Source organism: Macaca nemestrina, chromosome 13 (genome assembly GCF_043159975.1).
Source record: "Macaca nemestrina isolate mMacNem1 chromosome 13, mMacNem.hap1, whole genome shotgun sequence".
Lineage (NCBI taxonomy): Eukaryota > Metazoa > Chordata > Mammalia > Primates > Cercopithecidae > Macaca > Macaca nemestrina.
Window position 1 is genome coordinate 38,002,996 of NC_092137.1, and position 25,677 is coordinate 38,028,672.

General features: G+C 34.5%; 1 protein-coding gene across 7 annotated transcripts in view; it reads left to right on the plus strand.

The window, feature by feature from the left end:
* LOC105464856 (regulator of microtubule dynamics 2) overlaps window positions 1-25,677 on the plus strand; it is an 85,912-nt gene that overhangs the window by 40,908 nt on the left and 19,327 nt on the right. For all 7 annotated transcript variants that reach the window (XM_071076540.1, XM_011712959.3, XM_071076539.1 and 4 more), the window contains 5 exons: window positions 4,385-4,559; window positions 5,564-5,666; window positions 10,120-10,180; window positions 18,344-18,419; window positions 19,691-19,768. In XM_071076540.1, the coding sequence (XP_070932641.1) occupies window positions 4,385-4,559; window positions 5,564-5,666; window positions 10,120-10,180; window positions 18,344-18,419; window positions 19,691-19,768 (493 nt within the window). The remainder of the gene's footprint in view (window positions 1-4,384; window positions 4,560-5,563; window positions 5,667-10,119; window positions 10,181-18,343; window positions 18,420-19,690; window positions 19,769-25,677) is intronic.

A 25,677-nucleotide genomic window follows, 5' to 3' on the forward strand; every position in this document is an offset into this window, starting at 1 on the left:
GCTTTTCTTTTAATATTGTTCCAAGAAGACCTCCAGTACAATGTCGAATAGAAAAGCAATATTGGACATCTTTTTCTATTCTTGATTTTGAAGAGACTGCTTCTAATGTTTCATAATTAAGTGTGAAATGTATTACTGTTTTTAGTTCATAGCCTTTTTCAGGTTTGAAAGTCTCCTCCCTCCCTCCCTTCCTTCCTATGTTTTCTTTCTTTCTTTTTTTTTTTTTCTCTCCTGCTTACTTCCTTGCTTTCTCTTTCTTTCCTTCCTTTCCCTTTCCCGTTTCCTTTCCCTTTCCCTTTTCAACAGTTTCTTGCTCTCCCAGGCTGGAGTGCAATGGCACAATCATAGATTACTGCAGCTTCGACTTTCTATGCTCAAGCAATCCTCTCACCTCGCCCTCCTGAGTAGTTGGGACTACAGGTGTGGGCCACTGAACCCAGCTAATTTTTTTATTTTTTGAAGAGACAGTGTTTTGCCATTTTGCCCTGGCTGGTTTTGGACTCCTGGGCTCAAGTGATGTTCCTGCCTCCTGAAGTGCTGGGAATATATATACCACACCTGGCTCCCCTCTATTTCTTGTTTAAGGTTTTGGTATTTCTTTTGTCCTGAAGTGGTGTTGGAATTTATTGGAAAAAAAATTTTTTTGGTAATGACTGAAATGATCAGATAGGTCTTATCTGTTGCGCCGGAGAAATTGTCTAATGTCAAATGGTGCTTGTAATTTCTAGTATAATCTCAATTTGGCTGTGATACATAATTTTATGTTTGTTACAATTGCTCGATTGATATTTTATTGAGGATTTTTGCATTTATGTTTGTGTGTAAGATTGGCCTATAATTTTTATTTTTTGTAATATTCATGTTTGGTTTTTGTGTGAGTTATATTAGTTTGCTAAAATAAACCTGAGGGGCATTCCATCTTTAGTAATTCTTTAGAAGAATTTGAATAAGCCTAATTTTTTGGATATATGGCAGATTTCACAATAAAACTATTCTGTGTGTGCATGGGAGAGACAGAATGAGAGCAAGAGATAGCAAGTTGGAGTAGATACATAATTCTGATGTAATTCATTTAATAGCTATAGCAACATTTGAGTTTTTATTCTTATAAAGAATAACATAAAGATAATAGCTTTGTACCTTTATAAAAGCTATATATTATTTTTTACCATAAAGGTCCATCTTTTAAATTATTTAATTTGGTGGTTTTTAATTTATTTGCAGAGTTGCCCATTTTTAAATTGAATTATTTGTCTTTTTATTGTTGAATTGTTTTATATATATTTTGTATACAAGTCTCTTATCAGATACATGATTCATAATGTATTTTCTTCTATTCTGTGGGTTATCTTTTCACTTTTTTAATGGTGTCTTTTGAAGCACCTAAGTTTTTCATTTTGATAAAGTCCAATTTATACATTTTTTTGGTCACGTGTGCTTGTGATGTCATGTCTAAGAAACCATTGCCTAATCCAAGATCACAAATATTTGCTCCTGTGTTTTCTTATGAGAACGAAAACGTATACATATGAAATGTTGTCAAACATTTTATAGTTCTAGCTCTTACACTTAGGTTTGATACATTTTGAGTTAATTTTTATATATGATAGGAAGTGAGAGTTCATTTTTTGCATTTGCTTATCCATTTGTTCTAGCACTATTTGTTGAAGAGTATTGTTTCCTCTACTAAATTGTCTTGGCACTCTTATCAAAATAAACTGATTATAATTTTAAGAATTTATTTCTCGACCCTTAATTCTGAATAGATGATCCATAATGTCTATTTCATATGTCTTACCCCAAGGACTAAAATATATTCATCTGTATTTTGTACTAGATTTTTAAAATATATAATATTTTCTTATACTATCCAGAGTTATGTTTTTTAAAAATACAAGGTAGAGTTTCAGTTTCATCTTTTTCCATAGAAATAACCATTTTTCCCAGCTGAATGCCAGAATTTCCTACTAATCTTACATGCCAACTCTCCCATGTACCACATTTTCGTATACGTGTGGGTCTGTTTCTAGGCTCTGTTCTGTTTCATCATTCACTCATCTATTCCTGTACCAATACCACACTGTCTTTAATTATTATAGCTTCATAGTAGGTCCTAATATCTGGTGGGGTAAGTTTTCTCCCCTTGTTCCCTTTCTTTAAGAGTGCTTTGGCTGTCCTGGGCTCTTTGCTTTTTCATATAACTTTTAGAATCATCTTATTTAATTCTATGAAAATTCCTATTAGGCTTATAAAGTTTGAATTGCACTGAATCTATAGATTAACCTGGAAATAATTCACATATTTATGATATTAGGTCTTCTAAACCATGAACATGATATATTTCTCCATGAATTTAGGTCATTTTATAAACATCTTTTAATATGCTTTTATAATTTTCTCCATCAAATTTTCATATGTCTTTTGTTAGATTTATTCCTAGCCATTTGATATTCTCTGAGGTCATTGCAAATGGAATGTTTTATGTGATTATGTTTGTAGTTTTTTGCTGATATGTAGAAATTAAACTGACTTTCATAAGTTAATCTTATATTCAGCCAATTTGGTAAACTCTCCTATTAATCATAATTTATAGATTTTTTGTTTTTATATAAATAATCATAACATCTGCAATAATAAGATTACATTTGAACAAAGATATGAAATATGCAAAGAAGTAAACTATATGAATATCTGGAGAACATACCAGCCAGAAGAAAAAGAAAATACAAAGGGTTTAAAGCAGGAACATGACTGATATGTTCAAGGAATATCAAGAATTAGAGTTTCTGGAATGCTGTGAGCAAGCAGGAAAGTGATAGAAGATAAGGCCAGAGGTTTTGGACCAGATTATGTTAGGTCTTGTAGACCACTGAAAGGGCTTAGGTTTTCACTCTGACTTGGGCATCTGTTGGAGGGTTTTGAGCAAAGGAGTGACATGATCTGAGTTATTCTTACTACTGTGTTGAGAATAGAATATAAGGGTCAAGGATTAAAGCAAATAGGTGTGATAAGGTGTCATTGCAGTAATCCACATGAGATAATGGAAGCTTAGACTAAGGTGGTAGTGGGGAGAGGTGGGGAGAAGTGGCTAGATTCTGGATGTATTTTGAAGATAGAACCAACAGGATTTGCTAACAGACTGGGTATTGCTTAAGAGAAAGAAAAAAGAAGCATCAAGGATGATTCCAAGTTTTTTGGTTTGAGCAATTGGAAGAGTAGAGTTTCCATTAGTAAAGAATGTTATTGAAGAAGTGGGAGATCAGTTCATACAGCGTCTTCTTTATAAGGCATATGAAAGAAATTTAAGAACTTGCTTTGTCAGTATTTTTGTTTGTTTCTATCTAATGGGAGCTGCAAGTTGTGAAACTGCATTGCCTGCTAGAAAATGAAGAACATTTGTGTCCTTTGTAGCAAAGATATAGCTATCTAAAATTTGTGTGTGTTTCATATTGACTTCATTCACATTTGGCCTTTCTCTTTTTTCACTACTTCTAATTTATTCTCTTATATGTTATATATCCTTGTATACCTCCTTAAAACCTTTTTAGAACAGAGTCTGAATTAATAAAAAAAAGTTGTTTGCATTGTTTGCTGGCAAAAATGAAATATGGGTAATAGTATTAGTTTTTAAAAGCCAAGTTAAAATTTAAATTTAGAACATCATCTTGAACTATAAATATGTGTTTGTGTGAGTTTACATACTCACAGTTTTGAGTGCCTGCTGAGTTCCTACAACTCTATATCATCCATTCAGCAACATTCAGTGAACAGTGCTGTTCTAGGCACTTGATACATCAATTAATGAATCTACCCTTCAGGGAGCTTGCATTCTACTGGGGAGGATACTGACAAACAGCACATGTAGTAAATTAGTAAATTACACAGTGTGTTAGAAGGTAATACATGCTATGGGGGAAAAGAAAAAGCATGATAAGGGAGTTTAGAGATGAAGGGAATATGGGGATTGCGGTATTAGAGTGGTCTGGATGGGCCACATTGAGAAAATGAAATTGGAGCAGAGACGTGAAGGAGTGAGTTATGTGGCTGTCTAAGGGAACAGCATTTCATTAGAGGGAAAGGCAAGTGGAGGTTCCGAGGTAGGCACATGCTTAGGATATTGAAGGAACAGCTAGGTGACCTGTGTGGATTTGAATGAGTGAGAAGAGTGGTAGAAAATGAGAGAAAAGAGGTAATGGGATCGAGGGCAAATTGCGCAGGGACTTGTAGACTTCTGTTAGGACTAGAACTTTTTCTGAGTGAGAGTGGGTGCCACTGCAGAGTTTCAAGCATAAGAGGGGCATGATTTGACTTGCATTTTAAAAGGATTGCTCTGGCTGTTATACATAACTTTCAAAGGAGTTGATGATTATTTCTGCGATTTTAGGTATATTACAGCTAATACTGACACAGAAGAACAGAGTTTCCCAGTCCCTAAGGCATTTAACACACATGTAGAGGAATTAAATTTAGATGTCCTTCTTCAGAAGGTAGATCATTTACGTATGAGCGAGTCTGGCAAGTCGGAGAGTTTTGAACTACTTTGTGACCACAAAGAAAAGGTAAGAGACATGACAATAGCACTTCGTATAGTTTCATTTTTTTATTTAATCCGCCATCTCATTCAGTTATGACTACAATAATTGTATCATGGTTCCTTCCCACAAGCTAAATGATGTAAAATTTCTCTATAAAATGACTAAAATTGTTTTAAATTTATGTTATTTTTTATTTAAAATGACTAAAATTTTTTTTTAATTTATAAAAGTAAATGTAAAAGTTTATTAGACTCTAAGGTCATAAAAATGAGAACCAGAGCTATAATTATGCAGATTTACCTTTATTTTATTTTATTTTTTTTACTAATTTATATATTTAACAAATATTTTGAGACAGCTATGGGTATTTAAAGCTATTTCTACCAATGGTCATTTGTTAATTTTGCAGTGTTTAATGTTGGGTCTGAATAAGAAAAGCCTGTCCAGAGCTCTCACCACCACCACTAAAAAAAAAATTAAAATTAAAATTAAAAGAGTTTGCAGTGTCCCATGGAGAAATAAATCTCTATTTCTCTGAGGATTTAGCAACTCTAAACACATTATCTAAAACCTGATAGATCTCCAGGATTATATTTAGGTAATTTAAGTAAAAAAACTGACTGCTCTTTTGAGTATATGCATTTTCAACTTACAGATATTAACTGAGATGCTCATTATATTGATAATAGATAACTTGGAAAGGAAAAGAAGAAAAGAATACGACAGCTCAGGAAGAATTTCTAGATTTTGGTGCCTATCAAATCTCTCCTCTGCATAGATGGAGCTAGTGTCTGGATAATATTAATTGGTTTTAAGATCCAAATGTAACACTACATTAGGTCATATTTCTTAGCCATGAGTATTTGGATTAAAAATGTTTCACACTGAAATATGCATATACATAGATTCAATAATCTATAAATACCAGTTTAGCTGCCTAAGTTTTTTCAAAATTGCAGTAGAAAACAAGAATAGAATAGACAAGTTACCAAGTTAATTTAACATGCAACTCCATCTTTTTTTTTCAGTTTAGAGATGAAATAGAGTTTATGTGGCGATTTGCTCGTGCTTATGGAGACATGTATGAACTATCTACAAACACACAAGAAAAGAAACATTATGCTAATATTGGTAAGCATTTTGTAAAGATTATTCTCAACTAGCAATTAAGATCTATAGTAAATCATGCAGCCATAAAAAAGGATGAGTTCATGTCCTTTGCAGGGACATGGATGAAGCTGGAAACCATCACTCTTAGCAAACTAACACAAGAACAGAAAACCAAACACTGCATGTTCTCACTCATAAGTGGCAGTTGAACAATGAGAACACATTGACACAGGGAGGGGAACATCACATAGCAGGGCCTCTTGGGATGTGGGAAGCTAGGGGAAGGATTGCATTAGGAGAAATACCTAATGTAGATGTAGGGTTGATGGGTGCAGAAAACCACCATGGCACGTGTATCCCTATGTAACAAACCTGCATGTTCTGCACATGTATCCCAGAACTTAAAGTATAGTAAACAAAAGATCTATAGTAAACCACTAGTGAATTTTAATTAAAGCTAAATTATCTTAGCTAAAACCAATATGTTTAATCTATTTTAATATATTATGGTACTAAAAAATGTGCAGTCTCAGAACAGAAAGGCATTTTAGGACTAAAGTATATGTCCTTCAGAAATATTTGAGTATATTAGAATAGGTAACCGAAAAAACTTAAATTTCATCTTTTAACTTCATAAAACATAGAAAGACAAGAAATGTAGTGGCAGTGTTTGAGCAACAACAGGCAGAGGACAAGTGTCTTCAGCAATTGTCAACCACAGTTAAAGTAACACATCTTACTTCTATAATGTAGAACTCCAGGGATCACAAAGAATAAACTTGCAGACTTTACTGTTTTTCCAAATGTATCTTGATGAAACAAGATTAACCTTGTTAAAAACTCTGTTTGATAATTGAGCTGAACGATGATTACATGGTGGTTCATTATTCTGTCATCTGTACTTTTTTGTGTATTTTTAAAATTTTTCATCACAACAACTAAATAGACAGAATGTCAAATTGTTATTTTTATGCCTCACCTTGACTCTTACTCAATGTCAAAATGTGTTCTTGCAAAAGCCCCTACCTGCCATCTCTCTGAATGTCAGTATAGTACTTTGACATCAAAATCCTTTGAATTCTTTATTTATTCCGAAGGCTTCTCTTTTCCAGGCTTTTCTTCTAGAAAAGATAGCCAGAGGAAGACACAGCAAGAAAGATTTCTACCCAGGCTAGTTCTCTGTAATTTTTATTTCCAAGTAGAAAGTTTTACTAAACTCCTTGTAATTATATTTTTCCACTTGGAGATTCATTTGCTAAATGACCTTTGTGCTTTAGTTTCCCCCAGTGGGAGGAGGATGAGAGGGTTTCCCCCTCTTGTTTGCATATTCATCATCAGCTTTGTAGAGTTTTTCTGTAGCAATCCAGTTTGCAGACCATATACAAAACAGAATTCTAGAGAAGAGATGTATTAATTTCAATGTGAATAAAAACTTAACCAGGGAGAACAAGGGGATTTATTTTCATATCTACTGAGAAAATCAAAGTGTATCTATGTAAACTATTCCAACATTCATCAATATTAGATACATTTTTTTCATAAGTACCTGCCCTACCCTGGGTATTATGTGCTAAGGTAGGAATAGGATAGCAAAATAGACATGTTTTCAGACTACAGGGGAGCTTATGGCTTTGTAGGGGAGGCAGCACTATTCAAATAATCATACATATACAAAAACGAATGGAAATAAGCTCTTATTAAAGAAGAGTGCAGAGGCTGGATGCAGTGGCTCATGCCTGTAATCCCAGCACTTTGGGAGGCCAAGAGGGGCAGATAGCTTGAGCTCAGGAGTCTGAGACCAGCCTGGGCAACATAGGGAGACCTTGTCTCTACTAAAAACAACACACAACTGAGGTGGGAGGATCAGTTGAGTCCAAGAGATCAAGGCCACAGTGAGCCATGATCTCACCACTGCACTCCAGCGTGGGTAACAGAGCAAGACCCTGTCATAGATAGATAGATAGATAGATAGATAGATAGATAGATAGGGAACAGGTTGTTTGCGAGCACATGTAGCAGAAAGGAGAATATGATGGCAGAGGATGGAGGTTGATGCAGGGAAGTCTTTCTTATGGAAGTTACAGTTTCCCATAGGTAAAATCGCTCTGGATCTCTATTCTTAAATGGAATGGGAGTTTAACTGAGTTAATGTCTTAGGTGGTGAAATTCGTAAAGAAATAGGTTGAAGGGAATTCAGGGGCAAAAATGAAGCATAGGATTGAAATAGAATATATCTAAAAAAAAGAGAGAAGAGTTTATAGTGCCGAAGAAAAAGGAGTAGAAAAAGCCTTAGATGTGTTCATTCAGATATTGAAATAAAAGTTAAAAAATTCCTTTAATTTATCCATTTAATAAATATTCAAAATTATTTTGTCAAGGAACAGTGTGAAAATGAAGGGTGGAGGGAAGGGGAGGAGGGAGAGAAAGAGAGGCATAAATATGATGAAGGCTGCACAACACTAAGGAACTTACTCTATGGAAAAGATAATAAAGGGACAGCCAATTATATTCAGTGTATAAGGAGTAAGTGCTTAGTAATGGTAATAGCCAAGTACATTGGAGCTGAGAGCAAGGCAGGGGCTCAGACCAGCCGTGGAAGAACGTAGGGATTCAGCATGAGGGAGGAAGAAGTGCAGGAGATTTCTTCTCATAATAGCATGATTAAGGTTGTTATGCTTAGGAAAGATTTGATCACTGGAGAGTACAAAATTCTTTGATAAAACTCAAAGTGAGTATATCATTATGCAGTATGTTTCTGAAGTATTATGATATTAATCTTATATTTAAAGAAATATTATTCTAATTTTCCTAATTAAGTAATCGATATGAATGCATCATAAAGATGACAAAATACAGTTATCTAAAGGAAATAGCTTTACTTTTGTCCTGACTACATAAGCGAGGCTATGAATCTAGTTTGTATACTACCCAGCTTCTTTTTATATTCTTGGAGTGATGGAATCACCTCTATTTCAGGCTTCTAGTACGCTGAAAGTTTTATTCATTTGGTAATGTAGCTGAAAAATTGATTTAGTTTTTAATGTTTTTTATATTCAAAAGCATGTTTTTAACCATTTAAAATTGCTAATTTCTTTAATATTTGTTCACAATGCAGTTAATTATTATTAAAACACTTCACTTTTTAATTCTTTCAAATTTATATAGATTTCTACACGGACTATTTCTCTTAATGGATAGTGCTGTAGAATGGCACCTTAACAAATTAACAAATAGAACCGTGGTTTCAGAATAAAATATTTGTATTTATAAAGATTATCTCGGCCACTTATTTAGAAAGGCATTTTGCATATCCTTGGATAGTCTCTTCAAGATAATAATAATAATAATGGATCAGGGAGAAAAGAAGTTATAAAACAAAATGGCCCCTTTTGAGAAAGATTCTCAGAATACAGTTCTGTTTTATTGCAGGTATTTTGATTTTCCAAGCCATAAACAAACCTGTATCCAGATTATTATTATTATTATTTATTATTATTATTATTATTATTATTATTGAGATGGAGTCTTGCTCTGTCCTCCAGGCTGGAGTGCAATGGTGTGATCTCAGCTCACTGCAACCTCTGCCTCCTGGGATCAAGCGATTCTCCTGCCTCAACCTCCTGAGTAACTGGGATTACAGGCTTGCACCACCACACCCAGCTGATTTTTGTGTTTTTAGTAGAGACAGGGTTTCGCCATGTTGGCCAGACTGGTCTCGAACTCCTGACCTCAGGTGATCCACCTGCCTTGGCCTCCCAAAGTGCTAGGATTACAGGCGTGAACCACCACGCCCAGCCCCAAATTAATTATTACATTGTTAAAAATTACTCTAAAACTAAGTAAAATAATTTGGGGGAATTATTTATGTCACTGAACCTGTTCATTATTGTGAATGATTAGGCAAGAACTTCTCAGGCTTCCCTGACTCCTTCCCTTACTCCTTCAGGCAGAGTTAGTTACCCACTCTGCTGTGCCCTCTTTTTCATCTTGCTCTTACTTTTTTATTTTTGCATGTAACTTATTTGTTTATATACCTGCAGCATACAGAACAGTGAGCCCTTGGAGGTCAAGGACTCTGTCTTATTTGACATTTTATTCCCAGACACAGTACGGCACATAGTAGGTACTCAGTAAATGTTGTTTGAATGGAATACAAAAAATTTCTATTGCGCTTTGTAAGCAATAATTAAATGATGTTTCTTGCACTTGGTTAAGTTGCTTAGTCTAGTGTGTGTCAGACCTTAGCATACATCAGAATCATTGGAGGCTCATTAAACCACAGATTACTGGGCCCCAACCCCACAGTGTGTGATGGAGTAGATCTCCAATGTGGCTGAAAAGTTCTCAAAGTTGCCACGTGATGCTGATGCTTCTGGTCTTGGGACCATACTTTGTGAACCATTGAGCTAATTCAATAATCCACCTCCTACCAACTCACACGAAGGTACTAAGTATAAGTACTCTTATCTTTCAGGAAGAACTTTAAGTGAAAGGGCTATTAATAGAGCACCCATGAATGGACATTGTCATCTGTGGTAAGTATATAGGTTTTATGCAGTCTTTTAAATTCTAACCTGCCTCTTTATAAATTAAATGGATTTTTCAAAATATTATTGACCCATATGTTTAATCTGTCAGTCACAGTCACTGAAAAATGTATATAATAGCACAGTAACTGTTCTTATTCTGTTTATTCACATATTGTTATTATGCATCTTTTAAATATATTTAAGGGAAACATTAAAAAATTCTTGAATGAATCTACGAAGTCTACTGGCTTTGAAGATGATATGTTATAATTAAATCTAGTTCAGCATAACATTTTGTTTGAACACAAATGCTAAAATGTTAGCATGTTTCTAAATGAAATGTAGAAAAGCACGTCAACCATTTCTTATGCATTGATGCGTCGTAATATACAAATTCCACAGATCAAGGAAAAGCCATTTATGATATAAAAAGTTCAAACAAAGAGAATCTAATTAGTTAGATTCATATAGGTAAATATTCTTAGAGCAAAAAAAAAAATCATTCTTATGTTGTGTTTGGACCCTTTGTATGTTTATGTAAACATTATTTTATAAATATAAATTATAAATTATAAAACACAAGAAGGAATATATTGTTTTTAATTATTATTCTTAATTTTACTTGTAGTTGCATTTTTACATTTATAGTTCCTTGGTTTCTTTTTCTCTCCAGCAATACAGGTGCCCCAGATAGTGGGAAGATACAATAATAAATGTATGACGCTTTCTTCAGCCCTAAGTTTCCAGAAATCCACCCTTCTTTGCGATTACTTTATTTCCCATCCATATGATGTAGGGGCACTCTTAGGCAAAATCTCTCTTAAAATGGCTCCCTTTCCACAGGTCCACAGTTGTCCCACAGAAGACTCATTTTTTTCCCACCAAAATCTGAAGTACAAACCATTTTCTCAAAGTAGACCTGTTTTTTCACCTGCCACCAGCAGGGGGAGCTCCACTCACAGACTCTCACTTCAAATTCCTTGGGGAGGAATCCGGTAACATTTTATTTGTCCAAACTCAAAGGGACACATGCCAAAATATGAATAGATTTTTTGATGCTGCCCTCCCATAGTTTTAGATGACATGCAAGCCTAGCCCCTGCCCTCTGTCATGAGAGGGTGGAAGGTGGAACCCACAGCACCCTAACCCTGGAGAAATCCTCACTCCCAGTCTCTTCCTCCCTCCGGTGAATTCTTTGCCTTCTCTTATGTAGCCTGGAGAAGAGTGAAGGGCTAAATCTGGCAAAACCTGGGAATAATTTCTTAGTATGTCACGGATGAGTAATAGAGAATCTTGCTTTAGGGATTGGAGTACCTAATAGATAAAGTATTGTTTTGTATTCTTGATGCCTCTGCCAAAATTCTAGGGAAAAAGGTAATTTTCCAGGTAACAATTTGGTACAGACTTTTAAGATCATTTCCCTAGAACAGAGGGTCTTGGCTATTATATTAGCCAGGTTTACCTATATAATCTAATTTACATAATAACACTAGTAGATTAACATATATGTTAAAGCACTTTCGTTCTTCTACTTTTAGTAGTAACTGTAATAAATTTGTGGTGATCAAGCCCTACTGTCTCTCTTCATCTCCTTTGATAACGGAGGTATTTGGGAACTGGTTAGCCTAATTAGGATGCAGAAAGAACATTGAAGTCCTACTTTTAACTCTCAACTCCTCCTCCTCCCCTCCTCTTCCTGTCTCTTACCTCCCGCCCCTCTGTTCCCTCCCCTCCTCTTCCTGTCTCTTACCTCCGGCCCCTCTATTCCCTCCCCTCCTCTTCCTTCTCTTCTTTCTCCCCCTCCTCTATTGCTCTTCCTTTCCCATCCTCTGTCCTCTTCCTTCTCTCCTACATGCATCTGTACCCACGAAGAATCACATTAAAAATGTGCATTTGGTGTAAATCCTCAATTTGAGGTTATTTATCAGTGTGGGTTTCCAAATTTTTATAGAGGAACAATGTTGAATTTTCTCTGAGGGCTTCATTAAGTACCTTGAAATGTATCTTGTGAACATAAATTATGCTGAACTCTGGTTTTCCCAGTCTGTCTTCCGCTAATCTGGTTACATCTCCTTTGTTCATCTTCTTTTACTTTTTGTTGAGAACCAAATGCCTTGTTTATAATCATAGCATTTAACCCCAATATTAAATCTTATCAAAACACAGAGTAGTGATCCAGTTGTGTTTCACCTAATTTCTTATTCAGTATCAGTTTTGAATTTAAAAAATTAAAATCTAATCAGTTGATTAAGGTTTAAGAACTTTAAATGTCAATTTAATCGTAATTCTTATACTATATCCTACTGAATGCAAAAGTCCTCCTTAAATAGTAGATATTTGAGGTGATGAAAAAAGAAATTTAAACTTTGGCTTGAGAAGCAATGGGTGAAATTTAGGTGGTCTGATTTTATAATTAATTATAATAAAATGTTGAAATCTTATTCTGCTGGACTCTCTTTAATTATGTTAAAACTGAATTAAGACTGAATTTATTAGTATGTTAATAAGACGTTTTCTCATTCATTCAGCATGAATGACAAACTATGGCCTGCAGATGAAATCGACTGCCTGTTTTTGTAAATAAAGTTTTATTGGATCACAGCCACACATAGGCATTTTTGCACAGCGGCAGAGTAATTGCAAAAGACTGGCCCCAAAGTCTAAAATGTTTACTATCTGGCCCTACTGCAAGAGTTTGCAGACCGTGGTTTACAGCATTATATGATGGTTTATAAACCTTCAGTTTGAAACAAAAGATGTAATCTTTAAGAATTAGTTTCATAAAGGGTTAATATCATTTGGAAATGATTGAAAAATACAGATCATTTTTGTGACTTAGTTTTATCTCTATCTTTTCCTAAGTGAAATGGCTTTGTAACTTTAGGGCTGTATATGCTTTCTATAAGATTCAGTTGTTTTTGTTGTACTGACAAAAAATATTTAATACTTCTGGAATCAAGAGAATGAGAATAAAGTGACCAATGGATTTGCAGTTTGTTGGCCAAATAAACCTGACCTTAATTATAAGTAATGTCTTACATATTGGTTGTGCTCTACTGTTTGCAAATTATATCCGCATGTCTTAGAACATGTGATTCACAGAACAGCTTGTTTTCACTTTATAGATGGGGTAAGCAAGGTACTGTGTGTATGTGTGCGTGCACGCGTGAGTGTGTTGAGTAGTAATCAGAGCCATACAATAAGTGGAAAAACAGAAACTAGAACCCAGTTTTGTATTCTTCTATGCCTAGTCATTTTTCTGTTAACAGTATGCTGCCTCTGCTTTTTCATAGTATAAACGGCATTGGTGCTGAATCAGAAATACTGCAGGGAAATTCATGGAGTTGTTTTAGTAATTGTTGAAACAGTATGATAGTCAATGATTAAGGATATATTCACTATCAATGCAAAGGAAAATACAGTGTTCTTGTCAAAATGTGTGTAGTTAGAATGACCTCTAGATGGAGGTAATATACCGTGTTGTGAATTAACTTTCTTCAGAATTTCCATCAGCCTGTGTATTTGAGAAATAAAACATAAAATTATGTATTTTAAATGAACAGTATTTAAAAATCATATACACACACAAACATAGGTAGAATTGATTGAAAGTAAAGGAGTAATGACCCTTTGGGAGAAAGTGACCAGGTACCTTTGAATTTATGATACATAAAAAGATAGATAATATTTTAAACTTTAAAGAGGCAGATTCCAAAAAAATATGAAAAATGTAACTCTAAGGGCAGATTATTTAAAAAGGAAAATTACATATTTCATATAATTGTATTTATAAATCATGGAGTTTTTTTTCCCTTGACTCAGAGTAACTTGGAGAGAATATGTTGAGAGAGCAAAATAAAAGCCTAGAGATGTGCATAAGTAGTTCTGATTTGCAGAAAATAGCAGAAGATAGATTCTACCACTATAGACCAGTGAACATAGCATCTATGCCTTTCATTCCAGCACAAAGAGTTAGATGGGTTGTTTTGTGCATCTCTAGATAAGTGTGTATGTTGAAAGAGAACCAACATAGATTTTTCTAAAAAGGTGAAATGATTCTGTTATTTATTTATTTAATTAATTAATTTTTTTTTTTTTTTTTTGCTAGTAGACTAGGGAAATCGATCCAGTATACCTGGATTGAAGTAAAGCACTGAGGCAAGTTCACTCATAACATTCTTTGGACAAGTAGAAATGTGGTCCAGCTTTGAGTCAGCTGACCCATACTGACTGAACAGTTTGAGGCTTGGTTATTCAACAGATCAGTGTCAGTCTGGGGGTGATTCTAGGGCCAGATCTGTATCTTGGTCCCCAGTGTGTTCAGTAATTTTGTTGATGGGGGAAGAGATAGAAAGTATGCTTATAAAAGTTACAGAGAACACAAAATTAGGAGTAACAGGGTATATGATGGATGACAACGGTAACTCAAAAGATTTTAACATGTTGAAAAAGATACCTAACAAGTTATGATTTAATAGAAATAAATATGAAAGGAAGGATGGAGAGAAAGGTATCAAAAATGACTAAGGATAATAGGGAAATATAGAAATTTGAATAAAGTATAGATTTTAGTTAATAGTGTATTAATATTGGTTCATTGTGACAATTTTGTATCAATATTGTATATCAATGTTGGTACAGTTTTGACAAATGAACTGTAGTAAGGTAAGATGTTAACAATAGGGAAAACTAGGTGTGGCATATAAAGAAATTGTACTATGAGAATTTTTTTGTAAATTCAAAGCTATTCTAAAAGTATATTTAAATAGAAAGTGGCCTAAAGTTTTAAGTCCAGATAATTTGGAAAAGGATAATGCCCATGACAAAAAGAGAGAGTCTGGGGAGGTAGTTGTGTTGAATTTGGAAGGATTAGAATTGTTACCCAAATTGGAACTCGTTGGGAGGAATGATTGAACAGAATGGCAGAGACCGTTTCAAAATAACACAGTGAATAAACAATTTGAATAGTCCTACTTCTGTTGAAGAAATGGAATAAATAATTAATAACTTTCCAAAACAGAAAGCATCAGGATCAGACGGGGTCATTGGTAAATTCTACCAAATATTTAAGGAGAAAATTATACCAATTACATAAGATAGAAGTAGAGGGTACACTTCCTAACTCATTGTTTGAGTGTAGCATTACCCTAATACCAACATCAGACACTAGAAGGAAACTGTAGTAGACCAGTATCTCTCCTGAACATAGAAGCAAAAATCTTCAATAAAATATTAGCAGTTTGAATCCAACAATATGTAAAAAGAATTACATAACCAAGTGAGATTTATTCCTGGTATGCAAGGCCAGTTCAACATTTGAAAATCAATTACTATAATCCATCACATTAACACACCAAAGCAGAAAAAATCACATGATTATTTTAACAGATGCAGAAAAAGCATTGGACAAAATCTAACAGTCATTCATAATGCAAAGAGAGAAACTCTCAGCAAACTAGGAATAGAATGGAATTTCCTCAACTTGATAAAAAAAGCAACATTTACAGGAAACATACAGCTAACATTATGCTTCATGGTGAGAAACTTGCTTTCCAACCATTAAGAAACTAAGATCAGGAGCAAGGCAAGGATGGTCCCTCTCACCACTGCTTTTCAACATTATACTGAAAGTTCTAGCTAATGCTATATAACAAGAAAAGGAAATAAAAGGTATGCAGATTGGGAGGGAAGAAATAAAATTATTTCCAAATGACATGATTGTCTTTGTAAAAAAAATTTTTTTTAAATATCTTGGAATTAAGCAATTATAACAAGGTTGCTGGATTCAAGGTTAATGTACAAAAGTCAATCAGTTTTCTCTATACCAGCAATGAAGAAGTGGAGTTTGAAATTAAAAACATATTACTATTTACATGAGCACCAAAAATATTGAAATACATAGATGAAAATGAACAAAGTATGTACAAGATCTCTATGAGAAATGCTTAACAAATATTCAGCAGGCGAATGAATAAAACTATGTATATCCATTCAATGAAATATTATTCGGGGCTAAGTAGAAATGAGCTATCAAGGCCATGAAAAGACATGGAGGAAGCTTAAATACATATTACTAAGTAAAAGAAGGCAATCTGAAATGGCAATATACTATATGGTTCCAACTATATGACATTCTAGAAAAGACCAAACTATGGAGACAGTAAACGGATCAGTGGTTGCCAGGGGTTGCGGGGAGGGAGGGATGAATAAGCAGAAAACAGAGGATTTTCACAGGAAGTAAAACTTCTATGTAATACATTACAACAGTATACACATATCATTATACATTTGTCAAAACCTGTAGAATATCAAACACCAAGTACAAACCATACTGTAAACTATGGACTTTGGATGATATTGACGTGTCAGTGTAGGTTCATCAGTTTTAACAAATGTACCACTGTCAGGTGGGATGTTAATAGTGGGGGAAGTTGGCCAGGCATGGTGGCTCATGCCTGTAATCTCAGCACTTTGGGAGGCCGAGGTGGGCAGATCACCTCAGATCACCTGAGGTCAGGAGTTTGAGACCAGCCTGGTCAACATGGTGAAATCCCATCTCTACTAAAAATACAAAAATTATCCAGGCATGGTGGCACATGCCTGTAGTCCCAGCTACTTGGGAAGCTAAGGCATGAAAATCGCTTGAACCTGGGAGGCAGAGGTTGCAGTGAGCCAAGATCGTACCACTGCACTCCAGACTGGGTAACAGAGCGTGACTTTGTCTCTAAATAAATAAATAATAGTGGGGGAAGTTGTGGGGGCTAGGATAGGAGATATATGGGAATCCTCTGTACTTTCTGCTCAGTTTTGCTGTGAACCTAAAAGTGCTCTAAAACGTAGTTTATTAATTTTTTAAATAAAAGAACATAGGCCTGAGGCAACAATAATAGTTTTTATAAAACAGTTTGAGAGTCATTTTTTGTCAATCTGCTTTTCTTGAATTTGAAATCTCTGGAAAGATTTATTGTGGACCTAGAGAGGTACATGAAATTCAGTCTGATTTTAGAATTTGTGAGTAGTAGTGTATCCTAATCTAGTTAAGTTCTGAGGTTGTTTTTAATAGGTTGGTATGGTCTTCCTCCTTGCTTCTACTATAGCAGATTCTGCTGATTATACAGAAACTGAAAACAGAGATCAAAAAGGTCATAACTGAAAAGTGGCCATTTTATTGGTTGTGCATAGGTGGTATGGATTTGTGTCTGGGAATGGTCTTACTGTTCCAAATTAAAATTGTTCACTTTTTTTGTACTTGGAAGTTATGTGTATTCACAGAAATGACTGAGATAAATAACATCTGAAGTTATATTTTTCATCTTAGTTATTATGATAATGCAAGTAAAAATTAATACCTACTCTTGAAATATTTAAGTAAATGGATATTTTACCTTAGACAAAAACACTCTGAAATACTTCAAAGATTTTTGTACAGATAGAAACACTCCGAATGTGAAAAGCAACGTATCCTCAATTTTTCCAGTAAATAAGCAAATTGCAGAACAAATATTGCACGCAACTTAAAGTCAAATAATTATTTGTGTAAATTTTGTATTCCCAGTGAAAACAAATGACCGATGGGATGCACTATTCTAGTAATGCAGTGTTTCCAGGAAGGGTTGAAGGAGAAGGGGAAATCTTTTGAAAAAGCATATTTTAAAATTACCTTTGATTTTGGTTTAATCATGGTATTTATTTGCATATTCATATTAAAGGAGCTCATGAAATTTTAAGTTTTTTAAAAGAGGGAATGAATTTTTTAAGTTGACTTTAACTGTTTTTAATGTTATAAATCTGTTGACTATATTTTTTCTAATTTAATACTTAAAATGATTAGACTTTTTCTGAGAATTTCTTCATGACTTTAATATTGATGATGATGATAGTGGCAGGTAGCTTTTATTGAAACTCCCTATGTCCTGGGCACTGTTCTAATCACATTACCTGTTTTAGCTTATTTTACCCTCACAATATACATATAAATATTGTTAGTATCCCCAGTTATAGGTGAGAAAACTAGCCTCATGTTAATGTCAAGTGTTTATTATTGTTAGGGCCCTTATATGAATACTCTTGTTAAATATGAATGAATGTTTTAGAGTTTCTTTTAATGTTATGTTTTGGTAGCATTTTATTGAAAATTTACACAGTGGCCACTGTTTTTATCCTTTTCAGGTATGCAGTTTTGTGTGGCTATGTATCTGAGTTTGAGGGTTTACAAAACAAAATCAACTATGGACACCTCTTCAAGGTATTTCTTTTTTTTTCATATTTCTTTTCAGATCCAGACTTATGGAAGGGTATTTATTAATAATAAAAATGTTTTAATGTAGCCATATGTTCCATCAACAGACATAAACCAGATTATTCAACAGATTAAGCTCTGGGAATTTGCTTTTTTGTTTAAACATCAGAAAATGAAATATGATACTCTTTAAATAGTGCTATGACAAAAAGAATTATTTGGGTGATTAAAGATTATTATTAGTTCAGATTCTGAAAGAAGTCACAGAGTAGATGAGTATTACCTTTTCAAAGATTAAGAATTAGCCAGTGGGTGCAGTGGCTCACACCTGTAATTGCAGCACTTTGGGAGGCTGAGGCGGGTGGATCACTTGAGGCCAGGAGTTCGAGACCAGCCTGGCCAACATGGTGAAACCCCATCTCTACTAAAAATACAAAAATTAGCCAGGTGTGGTGGTGGGCACCTGTATTCCCAACTACTTGGGAGGCTGAGGCAGGAGAATTGCTTGAACCAAGGAGGCGGAGGTTGTAGTGAGCCGTGATCATGCCACTGCATTCCAGCCTGGGCAACAGAATGAGACTCTGTCTCAAAAAAAAAAAAAAAGTCTTTTGGTCATAAGCTCAATAACAGCATGAGTGTGACCAGCACTAAGTAGTTAACAATCTCTGCATATTGATTTGGTGGCGGAAAAGTAGGATCCAATCTAGGATTTAAATTTGCCATGATAGACAAATAAAGTAAGTAATCCACACACACACATAATGTATTATTTGCCTCCATAGCTCAATACATAACCCTCAATGTCAATAATTACAGAAATGAGTAAACATTTCTTCCCTATTTTCTAGCTCCCTATAACCATTTGATAATGCCAAAGGATTAGATTTCTCTCCCATCTAACTCTTCTATTTTTTTCTGTCATTATCCCCTATTCCATGTCATTTGATATTTGTAAGCTCACCTCAGAATCAGTAACTATTCACTAGTTAAGTCATAGGTAGGCAAACATATGACTTTGGTGTTTTCTAATTTTATAACAGTATTTTGGCTTTAAATTACACATAGCTTTATTAAATCCTAGTCACAGTTCCGGTTCTGGTTGTAAGCAATCATTTTGGTAATTTAATTATTCATAAGATTTCATTGTATTAATGATAGAGATGGCGAGGACTGAGACAACATTTTAAAACCACTTTTGAGTTACGAGGCTGTGGTGTAGTTCCATTCAACAATATCTGAAACTTGGGAGATGATTTTCCTTTGGATGCTTCTTTCAGGAACATCTAGATATAGCAATCAAACTTTTACCAGAGGAACCCTTTCTATATTACCTCAAAGGAAGATACTGTTATACTGTAAGTTGAATGCCTTTATTTATAAACTTTATTTGAATGTAGTATGATTATAGGATAAATTTTCAATGACTTATTGTTTTATTTTTACCCAGTGCCTACTTTAGGGAGAATTATAATAGCAATATAAATTTTATTTTAATGTATAATACATATGTTAAAATTGTATGTGAATTTATAATTTATACATTATAATTTTAAAATCTATAATCTAGGTATTTTATAATCTATAAACTTGTAATTTATATATATTTGTATGTTATATGCCATGTTTTATATATATGTGACCTTTTTCTTTCGTGCTCTTTCATTTCTTTTTGCAGTAGTCACATTCCCTCCCTTTGTAGATATCTCAGTTTGGGATCAACCATCCACACACATGCCCTGTGTCTAGGTCACTACTCACGGTTCTGTAGGAGGACTTTTTTTCATCCAGTAGTGTATACTGAGCACAAATTATGTGCTAACTAACTGGCCAGAGATGAATAAAACACTCCTTGCTTTTAAGGAACTTAATTTGGAAGGGTTACGCGACATATATAGCTTAAATAAAAGCAGTTGGTCCATGTCTTAAATGACACTATTAGTTTATAGAAAATTACAGAATGTGAAAATGTATCTTAAGAATATGTGAAAAAAATTATTGTGAAAGGACAATGCCATTTTTGAATGATAAAATTAGGGTAGGCAAAGAGATAACTTCTTCACTGCAGCTGAAAGAGAATTAGAGGTGAAGAAAGAAGTTTGCTTTTATTGAACGCCTGCTCTATGCCAAATATGCATTCTGTCCTTTATATTTCTTGTTGCATTTCATCCTTAAAGCACTGCTATGAAGCAGTTGTTATTATACCAGTTTTAAAGATTAAAAATCTGAGTCTTCATGATGTTAAGAACCTTCCCAAAGTCCATTTAACTGGTCAATGAAAGAGGCAGCATTGAAATTCAAATTTAATTCCAAAATTTATGCTCTTTATATTGTGTTACATACAAAGAAAACTTACATTTTGTTAAGGAAAAAGGAGTAAAGGTATATCTGTTTTTCTCATTTTTTCCTAGTTGTAAGACGGCAAAGTCTAATAATAGAATGACACTCAAAATTTTATAATCTACTCAATGCTGTAAAATACACAATGATGCCTTCATGCTGTGAAATATTGTACTGTTGAGTACACTACTAATTTGCTAAGGTTGTATTACCTCCCAACAACTCACATGTTTTACTTACTGTTTATTTTCTGTTGATCCAGAGTTATCTCAAAGAGTTATTTCTTCAAGGAAAGAGTCCACATTTTACACTTTTTGATAATTTTCTTTCAGCATCTTGTTCAGTTTTTTGGCACTTAAAATAAGCTGCTTCTACAAGAATTTGTTGTTTAAATGATTGATTCACTAAAACTAGAGAAAAAGTACAAAAATCAAAGAATATGAAAAGCAGTAGTAATAATGGCTAACATGTACATGGCTCTTGTAAGCATTTTATGTGACTGTAAACATTTTATATATTGTAGCTCACTCACTTTTTCAAAAACCCTATAAGATTAATAAGGTCAATAATTTGCCCAGAGTCACTCAGCTAATAAGCAGTAGATAATAAGTAGAACAGGATTCAAACACAGGCAGTTTGTTTCTCTTTTTCTTTTCTTTTTTTCTTTTTTTTTCTTTTTTGAGACCACGTCTTGCTCTGTCACCCAGGCTGGAGTGCAGTGGCATGATCTCGGCTCACTGCAGCCTCCACCTACTGGATTCAAGTGATTCTCTTGCCTCAGCCTCCCGAGTAGCTGGGATTACAGGTGTGTGCCACCATGCCCGGGTAGTCTTTTTTTGTATTTTTAGTAGAGATGGAGTTTCGCCATGTTGGCCAGGCTGGTCTCACACTCCTGGCCTCAAATGATCCACCCGCCTTGGCCTCCCAAAGTGCTAAGATTACAGGCATGAACCACTGCACCTGGCCCAGGCAGTTTGCTTCTAAAGTCTTTGCTCTTAACTAGTAAGCTCTACTGCCTACAAATTATAAGTATAGGTAATGAATATGAATTGTGGGAGAGGAAGTTGGAACTCTTTCCATCAGGGGGAATCAGCTTCCGCCAAGGTAATAAAGCACGTATGAGCAAATGTGTAAAGAATGTTTCCAGCATATGCAGAATAGAGAACTCAAAATTTTCTGGACACACAATATCTTAAAGTGTGTGTTAGCTTGAAGTGTGTATGTCTATTTCTAATCAGGTCAGTGAAAGAACCTACAGAAAAAAAATAAATAAAATAAAATAAAAATAAAATAAGAACCTACAGAAAAATAAATAAATAAAATAAAACAGCCAAAGGCCAGAAACAAAGCAAGAATACCAGTTCCAAGGACTGGTAAACCAACTTGAAACCACCTCATAGTCAGGGGCGTTTACCAAGGTTGGTAACCTAAAGCTTAGTCTGCAGACCTTTGTTGGGTTTGGGGGACTACAGACCTGAGCAGAGCAGAGAGCCGCTTAAAGACTGCCACAAATATACAGGACTCAAAAAGTACAATGGCCGGGGGGCGGAAAAGATGAACTTAAATGAAATTTATTCAGCAGAAGCTTATTAGCAGTGAAAATTCATTTTCAGCTGTAACAATTGGGAAGATAGAGCTGAAAAGAGGAAATGCTCCTAAGATTTAAAAGCCATTTACCAACCTCACAAGTTTCTGGAACTTCAATGTGCATTACCTGTCTAGGCTTAAAAGCCCAAGAAAGAAATTTTTATTCAAAATGGACTCTGATCTTCATGCCATAGAGAAATGGCAAAAGCACATGCCAATCCTCTGTAGAAGAAGGTACCTTTAGACAGACTTTGTAAAACTTTCACAGAAAGTATCCCAACAACGATGAGTTCACAGTCAAAAATTATAGACTATACAAGGAAACAAACGAACAACAATGACAGCAGAAAACAAAACAAAACAAAAAACCAGCAGTGGACCTAAAAGGACTTCAGATTTTGGAAATATGGGATACAGAATATTAAATATCTACATATAATGTGTTTTTTAAAATAAGAGGAATTGGCAGGGGATAGATGAACAGCATAAGCAAAATTCAGTCCTGCTTTTTGAAAATAAACTGTTTGTTATGGCCATGTAACAGGACAAGCTAGAACTTTCAAAAGGACTTGACAGCTTTTCTCTTACTCCAGGATGTCAGGCAGTCTTTATAACGTTACCTATGCTAATTACAGCATTTTGTCTAACACCTATTATAGCCATAAAATTAAATCGAAAAGATGAAAACTAGAAGTATTTCCACATATGTTTGACTGTTTTCCAGATCACATTTCAATTACTTCACAAAAGAAAGTCTGTGAGTGGTAAGCAAGCATATGAAAAGATATTGGTCATCAGTAGTCATTAGAAAAATGCAAATTAAAACCACAGAGAAAGACTGCTTGCTATATATTCACTTTTTAAAGGGGCTAAAATTTAAAAGATGGCAATAGCAAGTACCAGCAAGGATATAAAGCAATTGAAACTCACATGTTTCAATGGGAATATGTGAATAATGAATATATGATCAATTCCTAAGTATTCACCAAGAGAAATGAAAATATATGCTCACACAAAGACTAGCATATAAATTTTCATAGCAACTTTAGCAGCATAGCAACATGCATGACTCTTCAAAGTGTTATGCCAAGAAAGCTCACAAAAGACTACCTAATTGCATTGATATGAAACTCTAGAAAAGGCGAATTATAGTCAGATCAGTATTTGTCTAGGGCTAGGAGCAGGTTAAGGAGATTGACAGCAAAGGGGTATGAGAGAACTTTTTAGGATGATGAAAATGTAGTATATATTGATTGTTGTGGCAGTTACAGGATCGTATGCATTTATCAAAACTCATAGAACTGTACACTTCTAATGGAGGAGATTTTATGTAGATTATACCTCAATAAAGCCAATTTAAAAAATACATAATGACCGATAAACATAGATAGTAAACATGTAGAAAAGTTATATCAAATAGTAAGCAAATAAATAATAATCAAACTAAACCATATATATATATATATGGTTTCAGGCTTCTGTTGGGGGTCCTGGAATATACTCCATGAAGAAGAGGGGATGACTACTGCTACTACTACTACTACTACTACTGCTACACACACACACATACATTTTAAGGCAAAAGTATATCTAGAGATAAAGAGCATAACTATATAGAAAGTTTAGTTCACAAGGAAAGTATTTATAAACTAGTGTGCTTCTAATGACAGCCTCAGAACTATAAAATAAAAATTGACCAAATTATAAGGATAAATGTACAGCTCAACCATATACTGGTAGTTTCACCCACCCCTTTAGGTAATTAATGGAACAAGAAAACATAAAAGTATTAGTTTGTAAAACATGCCTCACATTTAACAAGCCTGATCTAATAATTATGAAGCCATGTGGCTAACCATTGGAGAATGGACATCTTTTCAAGCATATGCAGAATGTGTACTAAAATGGACCATATATGAGGCCGGGAAACAAATCTTAATGTATTTCAAAGAATTGATGTCATGCAGTTTTTCTGACCATAATGCAATTAAACTAAAAAATTTAAAAAACAAAGTTATAGAAAATGATAATAAAAACCCCAAGTAGATGCCATTTGATTCCTACTCATTTTATAAAAATTTTAAAATCTCAGTATGAGGTGTTGCAAGGATATGGAGCAGCAGGAATTTTTACATTGCTGTGGAAACATAAATCAGCATGACTACCTTGGGAACCATTGAGTAGTGTCTTTTAAATTTGAATATTTGCCTGCCATGTGATCATGCCTACCCACAGAGCCTCACAAATGTGCTCCAGAAGGCATGTGCAAGAATGGCTATGGCAGCCTTGGTCTTAAGAGCAAAAAAATGAAAAAGACCCAAATGTCCATTGACAAAAGAGTGGATAAAAACATTGCTGATGTCTGTTGAAATGATGAAATATTTCCGTTATTTAAATGACTGAACTTCAGTCATAGTCATTATCCTGGATGAAATCTTAGAACCATACCATTAAGTGAAAAAGTAAGTCATACAGGAAATAAGCAGTATATTACTTTTTACAAAGTTCAAAGCAAAGCAAAAATAAGCATATCAATATGAAAAATTATGTCAAAAAATAAGGAAATAATTTTTTAATTAAAGGATAATGAACTGGGTGAGGTGGCTTATGCCTGTAATCCTAGCAGTTTGAGAGGCTGAGGCGAGAGGATCTCTTGAGCCCAGGAGTTCAAGACCAGCCTGGACAATATAGGAAGACCCTGTCTCTACAAAAAATTTTAAAAAATTAATTGGGCATGTGATGCACACCTGTATTCCCAACTACTCAGGAGGCTGAGGTGGGAGGATTGTTGAGCCCAGGAGGTCGAGGCTGCAGTGAGCCATTATCATACCACTGCACTCCAACCTGAGCAACGAGGTGAGACATTGTCAAAAAAAAAAAAAAAAAAGGGATATTGGCTACCGAGGTATCTAGATGATGGGACTGAGAAGGAAGATACTTTATGGGTTTGGACAGAGCATCAACAGGGTCAATACCCTCAAGTTTCATTTTTGAGCCAGCTTAATCTTTTAGAATGAACATCTAATATTTATATTTGGAGAAAAAGGAAAACTTTTTAGAAGAAAGCGAAAAATCAATGGTAATATGAAATTTCGTTTTGGTGTTTATTGATTCTTTAAAAAATCTTCAGGATTGTAAAATATGTATGGTGGGTCCCCATTCCCCACTCCTTCTGGCTTGAGAATCCCTATTCTATTTATATTTCTGAGATGCTACTTCTGGGTCAGGAGGCCAGTTGGCAGCATGGAGTAGGCAGAAGGAGAGCAAAGGCAGTCTTGTAGCCCCTATGTGCTGTACGAAGAAATACACCATAGTTGCCTCAGAATCCAGAATCAGATGA